The 9,316-nt window shown below is 46.4% G+C and overlaps 1 protein-coding gene across 1 annotated transcript; it reads right to left on the bottom strand.

Moving 5' to 3' along the window:
• Positions 1-914: 914 nt before the first annotated feature.
• acta2 (actin alpha 2, smooth muscle) lies at positions 915-8,723 on the bottom strand. Its single transcript, XM_064924239.1, has 9 exons — positions 8,631-8,723; positions 6,065-6,239; positions 5,672-5,800; positions 4,868-4,978; positions 2,978-3,062; positions 2,650-2,811; positions 2,298-2,489; positions 1,985-2,166; positions 915-1,542 (listed from the first exon to the last, which is right to left on the bottom strand). The coding sequence occupies exons 2-9, from the start codon at positions 6,191-6,193 to the stop codon at positions 1,399-1,401; spliced, it is 1,134 nt and encodes a 377-aa protein (XP_064780311.1). The 5' UTR covers positions 6,194-6,239; positions 8,631-8,723; the 3' UTR covers positions 915-1,398.
• Between the last annotated feature and the right edge of the window lie 593 nt (positions 8,724-9,316).

Genomic DNA, 9,316 nt, shown 5'->3' with positions numbered 1-9,316 from the left:
AGGGTTAGCAGTGTGCTTAAGGTTAGGCGTTAGGGTTAGCAGTGTGCTTAAGGTTAGGCGTTAGGGTTAGCAGTGTGCTTAAGGTTAGGCGTTAGGGTTAGCAGTGTGCTTAAGGTTAGGCGTTAGGGTTAGCAGTGTGCTTAAGGTTAGGCGTTAGGGTTAGCAGTGTGCTTAAGGTTAGGCGTTAGGGTTAGCAGTGTGCTTAAGGTTAGGCGTTAGGGTTAGCAGTGTGCTTAAGGTTAGGCGTTAGGGTTAGCAGTGTGCTTAAGGTTAGGCGTTAGGGTTAGCAGTGTGCTTAAGGTTAGGCGTTAGGGTTAGCAGTGTGCTTAAGTTTAGGCGTTAGGGTTAGCAGTGTGCTTAAGGTTAGGCGTTAGGGTTAGCAGTGTGCTTAAGGTTAGGCGTTAGGGTTAGCAGTGTGCTTAAGTTTAGGCGTTAGGGTTAGCAGTGTGCTTAAGGTTAGGCGTTAGGGTTAGCAGTGTGCTTAAGGTTAGGCGTTAGGGTTAGCAGTGTGCTTAAGGTTAGGCATTAGGGTTAGCAGTGTGCTTAAGGTTAGGCATTAGGGTTAGCAGTGTGCTTAAGGTTAGGCATTAGGGTTAGCAGTGTGCTTAAGGTTAGGCATTAGGGTTAGCAGTGTGCTTAAGGTTAGGCATTAGGGTTAGCAGTGTGCTTAAGATTAGGCATTAGGGTTAGCAGTGTGCTTAAGGTTAGGCATTAGGGCTAGCAGTGTGCTTAAGGTTAGGTTGAAAATCAAATTTTTATGACTGGCTGTGCCAGCTTGTGACTACTCTGAAGATTCATGTTATGAAGATTCATGACATTAAACGCTAACCTGCTGAAAATGTGGCTAGATGCGACAGTAGTCATAGTAATTATTTTTTCAACACTTGTAATATAAATGTATGAGCCAGACAGAGTTCCTTGTATGAGAGCTTTATTCCTTCCTTGGGTGTTCGTTCATGTTCACATGGATCTTTACAAACAGTCAGATGGTGAAAGCTTTCAGCAGTGATCGGAGCCATGCGAGAGACTTGGCCACATCCAGGGATGATGCACTGAACAAAGTGAACACAAGAGGGAGAATGCGAGCTCTGTGGAACAGATTCAGCTTCTTCTCCTTTGCTTCTATAGCCATTGCTGGAATCTACATACATACATACATACATACATACATACATTGCCCTAGGAATGTCCCCAAAGTTTTACACCAGCTGCACGTTCAAGCTTTATTCTTTGAAAGGTACACGACCAACCACAACATTCACGCAGGGGTGGGCAGTGCAAAGACAGAAACACAAGGTTAAATGGGGTACACATTCACAGTTTACAGGCAATAGAACGAGAGCAGAGTTTGGGGCAGGAGGGACAGAGTGGGCTGGGGTGGGTGGTTCTGGGCCTTGTTTAGAAGCACTTGCGATGCACAATAGAAGGGCCGGCCTCGTCGTACTCCTGCTTGCTGATCCACATCTGCTGGAAGGTGGAGAGGGAGGCCAGGATGGAACCGCCAATCCAGACCGAGTACTTCCTCTCAGGTGGGGCGATAATCTGGTAACACAAGATATAATTTAATATACTGAATGAGGAAATCCCATATGTGTAGTAAATAGATACAGTACACCAAAGCTTTGTGAGACAATATCAGTGACATTCAGCTTCAGATTGGGCCTCAACAACTTGCATGGAATTTTGAAACACTTATGAAGACAATGATTTCTATTCATAGAAACCAGGTCAAAACTGGAAAGGATAATTGCGTCAACGTTGAAATGGGCCAATATCATTACTGACTGTGAATGGAAAAAATATACCATTACAGTTATGAGGACTACCATATTGAACAAATTCAAATCACTGTATAGCATCTCACTATGATATGCAAGTTATCTCTATGTTAATAGCATCTCACTATGACATGCAAGTTAACTCTATGTTAGTAGCATCTCACTATGGCATGCAAGTTAACTCTATGTTAGTAGCATTAGCACACCTTGATCTTCATGGTACTAGGGGCCAGGGCTGTGATCTCCTTCTGCATTCTGTCTGCGATGCCAGGGTACATGGTGGTACCTCCTGACAGGACGTTGTTGGCGTACAGGTCCTTACGAATGTCAATGTCACACTTCATGATGCTGTTGTAAGTGGTTTCATGTATACCGGCAGACTCCATACCTGGAGAGAAATCAGAAGAAATCCCGCTGAGTCACAAGGGACAGTGGGGAAAATATATATCTGTTTCAAACTGTTGAGAAAAAGGCAAATGGAGAGAGTGAAAAGAGATAAAAGAAGGAGCGAGGGATTACCGATGAAGGAGGGCTGGAAGAGGGTTTCCGGGCAGCGGAATCTCTCGTTGCCGATGGTGATGACCTGACCGTCGGGCAGCTCATAGCTCTTCTCCAGAGAGGAGGAGGTGGCAGCGGTGGCCATCTCATTCTCAAAGTCCAGGGCGACGTAGCACAACTTCTCTTTGATGTCACGAACAATTTCTCTCTCAGCTAGAGAGAGGAGAATAAGGGCGAGGTCAGAACAAGAACTTCGATTAATTTGTAGTTTGGCAGAACAACACTTCTGTGTCTGCATAGGCCTCTGCTTACAAGTCATGCACTGTACGGTATGTGTCATCAGAGTTTATAGCGTCCCAGAGTTTCTACTGACCTGTGGTGACGAATGAGTAGCCTCTTTCGGTCAGGATCTTCATGAGGTAGTCAGTGAGATCACGGCCAGCCAGGTCCAGGCGCATGATGGCGTGAGGCAGGGCATAACCCTCATATATGGGGACATTGTGGGTGACACCATCACCAGAGTCAAGGACAATACCTGTGGAGGTTTAGGAGGACACCATTTTGGGAAGACACATGTTAGGGAGGACAGGCTTGGGAGAACAAAGTTTAGGGAGGACAGTTTTGAGAGTTAAGTTTGGGCTCAGTGGGACTGAATGGTCAGTGTAAAATTAGGCTGGTTTTGACCAGTGTCCTATACTGACCTGTTGTGCGGCCAGAGGCATAAAGTGACAGCACGGCCTGGATAGCTACGTACATGGCCGGAACGTTGAAGGTCTCGAACATAATCTAGAGCAGGAGCATTTGTTTAGGTTACAGTGCTATTTTCCACACTAACATTTTGACAGTGAGCATATCATTCTAATTGCACCAATCATACACTCAGCATCAGGAAACAAATTCCTACTGTTTATATTAGGTGTATTACACAGTCTTGAAAGGCTAGGTTGAAGATATACATTGGAACAAGCCCGAGTTGTAATGTATGTAGTCATCACTTTCTTGATGTCTACAGTAGAATAGTTCTTGATGTCTATACTATTCACTCTATGCAGTCTGGTTTCCGCTCAGGTTATGGATGTGTGACTGCAACCTTAAAGGTCCTCAATGATGTCACCATTGCCCTTGATTCAATGTTGTGCTGCTATCTTTATTGACTTAGACAAAGATTTTGATACGGTAGACCATTCCATTCTTGTGGGCTGGCTAAGGAGTGTTGGTCTCTGAGGGGTCTTTGGCCTGGTTTGCTAACTAACTCTCTCAAAGAGTGCAGTGTATAAAGTCCAAAAATCTGCTGTCTCAGTCACTGCCTGTCACCAAGGGAGTACCCCAAGGCTCGATCCTAGGCCCCACGCTCTTCTCAATTTACATCAACAACATAGCTCAGGCAGTATGAAGCTCTCTCATCCAATTAAACGCAGATGATACAGTCTTATACTCAGCTGGCCCCTCCCTGGATTTTGTGTTAAATGCTCTACAACAAAGCTTTCTTAGTGTCCAACAAGCTTTCTCTACACTTAACCTTGTTCTGAACACCTCCAAAACAAAGGTCATGTGGTTTGGTAAGAAGAATGCCCCTCGCCCCACAGGTGTGATTACTACCTCTGGGTTTAGAGCTTGAGGTAGTCACCTCATACAAGTACTTGGGAGTATGGCTAGACGGTACATTGTTCTTCTCTCAGGACATATCAAAGCTGCAGGCTAAAGTTAAATCTAGACTTGGTTTCCTCTATCGTAATCACTTCTCTTTCACCCCAGCTGCCAAACTAACCCTGATTCAGATGTGATCTTCCCACCCATTCTAGATTACGGAGACAATTTATAGAACGGTAGGTAAAGGTGTTCTCGAGCAGATACATGTTCTTTACCATTCGGCCATCAGATTTGCCACCAATGCTCCTTATAGGACACATCACTGCACTCTATACTCCTCTGTAAACTGGTCATCTCTGTATACCCGTCACAAGACCCACTGGTTGATGCTTAATTATAAAACCCTCTTAGGCCTCACTCCCCTCAGTCTGAGATATCTACTGCAGCCCTCATCCTCCACATACAACACCCGTTCTGCCAGTCACATTCTGTTAAAGGTCCACAAAGCACACACATCCCTGGGTCGCAATTCTTTTCAGTTCGCTGCAGCTAGAGACTAGAACGAGCTGCAACAAACACTCAAACTGGACAGTTTTATCTCAATCTCTTAACTCAAAGACTCAGTCATGGACACTCTTAATGACAGCTGTGGCTGCTTTGCGTGATGTATTGTTGTCTCTACCTTCTTGGCCTTTTTGCTGTTGTCTGTGCCCAATAATGTTTGTACCATGTTTTGTGCCGCTACCATGTTGTGTTGCTACCATGTTGTTGTCATGTTGTGTTGCTACCATGCTGTGTTGTCACATGTTTCTTTATGTAGTGTTTTATTGTCTGTCTTGTCATGATGTGTGTTTTGTCCTATATTTATATGTTATTTATTTATTAATCCCAGCCCCCTTTTCTGCAGGGGGCCTTTTGGTGGGCCGTCACTGTAAATAAGAATTTGTTCTTAACTGACTTGCCTAGTAAAATAAAGGTTAAATAAAAAAATTAAAAATCACCTGGGTCATCTTCTCCCTGTTGGCTTTGGGATTGAGGGGGGCCTCTGTCAGCAGGGTGGGGTGTTCCTCAGGAGCTACACGGAGCTCGTTGTAGAAGGAGTGATGCCAGATCTGCCAATCATCACCAATAATTAGCATAACATCTCTGAACATGTCTGGGGTCTCTTTAGCTAAATCCTCCATCTGTTATCATGTAACAGTTCTGAGAATAGATCCTGGATCTAAATGCCTCTGGATAAATCCCAAAGTGCCACCGGGGGGAGTTTTGTTGGCTACTTTTGAGTGCCATGATGGAAAATCACAAAGTACATCAAATTCCATGTTAGAGTGTGTCACTGTTTTCCAATTATATTGTTTTAAAATCATCTGAATCCTGAGTCTGTGTCATTGTTGTCTCAGGTGGGGTTCGGTAGGGTAGGGTAGTGTTGTAGGGTGGGGTAGGGTAGTGTGTGGCAGGGTGGGGTAGGGTAGGGTAGTGTGGTAGGGTGGGGTAGGGTAGTGTGGTAGGGTGTGGTAGGGTAGGGTAGTGTTGTAGGGTGGGGTAGGGTAGGGTGGGGTAGGGTAGTGTGGTAGGGTGGGGTGGGGTGGCGTAGCGTGTGGCAGGGTAGGGTGGGGTAGGGCAGGGTAGGGTAGGGTGGGGTAAGGTAGGGTCTGGTGTGGTAGGGTGGGGTGGGGTGGGGTGGGGTGGGATGAGGTAAGGTGTGGTAGGGTAGGGTGGGGTGGGTTACGGTGTGGTAGGTTATGGTAGGGTGTGGTAGGGTAGGATGGGGTGGGGTGAGGTGAGGTAGGGTGTGGTAGGCTTACTTTTTCCATGTCATCCCAGTTTGTGATGATGCCGTGTTCGATGGGGTACTTCAGGGTCAGAATACCTCTTTTGCTCTGCGCCTCGTCACCCACATAACTGTCTTTCTGTCCCATGCCCACCATCACACCCTGGGGAGAGAAACCGGCTGCTCAGAAGCACACTCACCACACTGTAAAGTGGATGCCATTGCTAGCACTGAAATTCAACAAATAGGCCTTGCTGTGTTGAGTCTTAAACCATGATGGGTAAATAAATTTAAAAAATGATGCTTTAAATTAAGAATATACCAAGGACCATGAAAGACTACTAACAAAAAAGTGGATGCATTCTCATCACCCAATCAGAAGTAGTTTACGTCCAGCCTGTCTTCTAATGGACGAATGGTGGCTCACCTGATGTCTGGGACGGCCCACGATGGAGGGGAATACTGCTCTCGGGGCGTCGTCCCCGGCAAAGCCTGCCTTGCACAGACCGGACCCATTGTCACACACAAGGGCGGTGCTCTCTTCATCGTCACACATGGTCAATTCTTTGCTTTACGTTCCTTACTCCGACTGGAGACAATCACTGCAGGGGCAACAGAGAGAGGAGTGTGTTAACATCTTCAGAGTGATAGGTAGTTGTGTGTGTGTGTGTGTGTGTGTGTGTGTGTGTGTGTGTGTGTGTGTGTGTGTGTGTGTGTGTGTGTGTGTGTGTGTGTGTGTGTGTGTGTGTGTGTGTGTGTGTGTGTGTGTGTGTGTGTGTGTGTGTGTGTGTGTGTGTGAGAGAGAGAGAGAGAGAGAGAGAGAGAGAGAGAGTAGGTTTATCCCTCTAAAGTAGTGTGTAAATTCATAAAAAAACGTAAACCATAGAATGTTTAATCTGGTGTGGCAATTTTTTACGTTAATTCATTCAGGAATACATGGCTCAGGCAAATCCAACAGACTACCAAATTGTGAAGAAAGGATAAGGCTATTCCTATTGAAAGTGAAAAAGTCCATTTGGAAAGTTGACCTGTGCTTAGAGTATAATATAAATACACTCCAACAAAAGCCTATGAAGCACATTGTTATATAATGTTATAATACTGTAAACATTTAACATTAATAGCAAAGCATATATGCTTAAGACCAAAACTCCCCATAGGAGTTATCCTACAAAACACTTTAGTTAGGGTTAGGGTTGAACTCCAGTCTCTAATGAATGGATGCAGCACCCTGGGAAAACTTCCTAATTAGGAAATGATGCGGAGTCATGTCTGTCTTTGGACTGGACTGCGCAAACCTCACTCCCTCTCTCTCTGGCCCTGCCTCTACAATCGTTTACAAAAAAGGATAGAAAAAAAGATGGGGATGGGAGGGAGGGAGAGAGAGAGGGAGAGAGAGAGAGAGGGAGGGAGAGGGAGGGAGAGGGAGAGAGAGGGAGGGAGAGAGAGAGAGAGGGAGAGCGAGAGGGAGAAAGAGAAAGAGAGAGGGAGAGAGAGAGAGAGAGAGAGAGAGAGAGAGAGCAGTAGATTCCAGCAGAACCATATTTAGTCATAAACCTTCAGAATAAAGGATTTTCTAAGCTTTCCGGCAGAGGGTACCATGAGCAGCTATGATGGAGTTCAGTGCTGAAAGTTGACCAGTGCTGAACTCTCCAATAACATGACAGAGGCCCCTATATGCATCCAGCCATTATCCCCTTTGCAGATTTCAAAACTTTTACTCATTTCAAAACTGTGTACAATGTTTTCAAAAACTTCCAAACTTTCCAAACTGACTGAGTTCCCAAGAGACTATACAACCTATCAACCTGACTTTCCCCAAGAGACTTTACAACCTATCAACCTGACTTTCCCCAAGAGACCTTACAAGAATTTGAGACTATGTTTCTATTGCATTATGGGACTGATGGCAACAGATGTCTAAAATCATAATCAACCAGCTGAAAAAATGATGCATAATAGGTAATAGGTAGCTTAGCATATACCAGAATATCAACAAGAGAGTTCTAGCATTTACTACTGTGACATTCTACCACACTGTTTCTAGCAAGTTACAGCATTAGCGGCAACACTAACTTCTTCAACCACGTTCTTAATAAACCACAACACCATGAGGCTTAGGATCTCATCTACTGTGACACTTAATACCCACAACAGACCACAGTGACTTAGCTGTGAGATGTCTAAACACCTGTCTTTCATTAACATGCGCCTGTGTGATCAGCCAAAGCTCATCAAGCCTAATGAGCCTGGTTTAAATTGATTGAGAAGCAGTCTCCACTGTAAGGTGCTGACCCCTGCGGTTGACTCAGACTAGCAGATTAGCAGCTGACAATTTAGCAGTTGTTGACTTGAGGCAGTCGGGCAGTCAGGAAGGCAGGAGTAGAGGATAGCAGATGAGAGCGGAGGAGAGAAGTGGAGAGCAAAGGAGAGCAGAGGAGAGGAGAACCGTGCGGAGGAGAGGAGAACAGAGCGGAGGAGAGGAGAACCGTGCGGAGGAGAGGAGAACAGAGCGGAGGAGAGGAGAGCAGAGGAGAATAGTGCAGAGGAGAGGAGAGCAGAGCAGAGGAGAATAGTGCAGAGGAGAGGAGAGGAGAGCAGAGCAGAGAAGAGTGCAGAGAGGAGAAGAAAAAGGAGGGTACACTTAAGAAAAAGGGTTATATCTAGAACCTGAAAAGGTTCTTCAGCTGTCCCCATAGGATAGCCCTTTGAAGAACCATTTTTGGTTCCAGATATAACCCTTTTGGCTCAAGGTAGAACCCTTTTGAATTCCATGTAGAACCCTTTACATAGAGGGTTATACATCGATTCCAAAATAATGACTTCTGGAACCAAAAAGGGTTCTGCTATGGGGACAGCCAAAGAACCCTTTTGGAACCCTTTTTTCTAAGCATGTAGGAGAGGAGTAGGCAGGAGAGAGGACAACGAGGGGATGAGAGGAGGAACAGGGAAGAGAGAGGAGGACAGGAGAGGTGAGGTGGTGGTCCACTTACCCTGACAGTGCTTGGCCGGGGTTTGCCGCTCAGGGATGGTGTGCCCTCTCACTGGCCTGGGGAGACTTTATGTAGCTCCCAGCCCCCATCCTGCACTTCCCCCTCCCACATCCCAAACATGGAGCCGGGGCCGCACTCTCCCTGTCTGCCTCACTCAGCCAGAGCCTTATAGGGATGGCCGGGGGGAAAACAGTCCAATCCAATTGCTTCTGCGGAGGGCCCAGTCACATCATTCAGGGCATTCCAGGGGCCTTTTTTTCTGTGAAAGGCAGGAGATCTCTCCATGCGGGAACATAAACACACAGCACAGAGCTTGCAGGACTGCCCCCTGTGACAAACAAGCCCTCACACACACAGACAGTGGCATTCCCAGGTAGCAAGCCCTCACACACAGACAGTGGCATTCCCGTGTAGCAAGCCCTCACACACAGACAGTGGCATTCCCGTGTAGCAAGCCCTCACACACAGACAGTGGCATTCCCGTGTAGCAAGCCCTCACACACAGACAGTGGCATTCCCGTGTAGCAAGCCCTCACACACAGACAGTGGCATTCCACGTGTAGCAAGCCCTCACACACACAGACAGTGGCATTCCCGTGTAGCAAGCCCTCACACACAGACAGTGGCATTCCCGTGTAGCAAGCCCTCACACACAGACAGTGGCATTCCCGTGTAGCAAGCCCTCA

This window comes from Oncorhynchus masou, chromosome 18, assembly GCF_036934945.1.
Source record: "Oncorhynchus masou masou isolate Uvic2021 chromosome 18, UVic_Omas_1.1, whole genome shotgun sequence".
NCBI lineage: Eukaryota > Metazoa > Chordata > Actinopteri > Salmoniformes > Salmonidae > Oncorhynchus > Oncorhynchus masou.
The sequence above is the reverse complement of the archived record's forward strand: the minus strand, read 5'-3'. Positions and strand labels throughout refer to the sequence as shown.

Bases quoted from the DNA above. Each gene is read 5' to 3' on its own strand.
- acta2 (XM_064924239.1), bottom strand. From the start codon at position 6,193: ATGTGTGACGATGAAGAGAGCACCGCCCTTGTGTGTGACAATGGGTCC. The intron at 3,063-4,867 runs GTGATTTTTAAT...CTCCTGCTCTAG, and splicing joins ACAGGGAGAAGATGACCCAG to ATTATGTTCGAGACCTTCAA. The intron at 2,490-2,649 runs GTCAGTAGAAAC...TCCTCTCTCTAG, and splicing joins CTACTCATTCGTCACCACAG to CTGAGAGAGAAATTGTTCGT.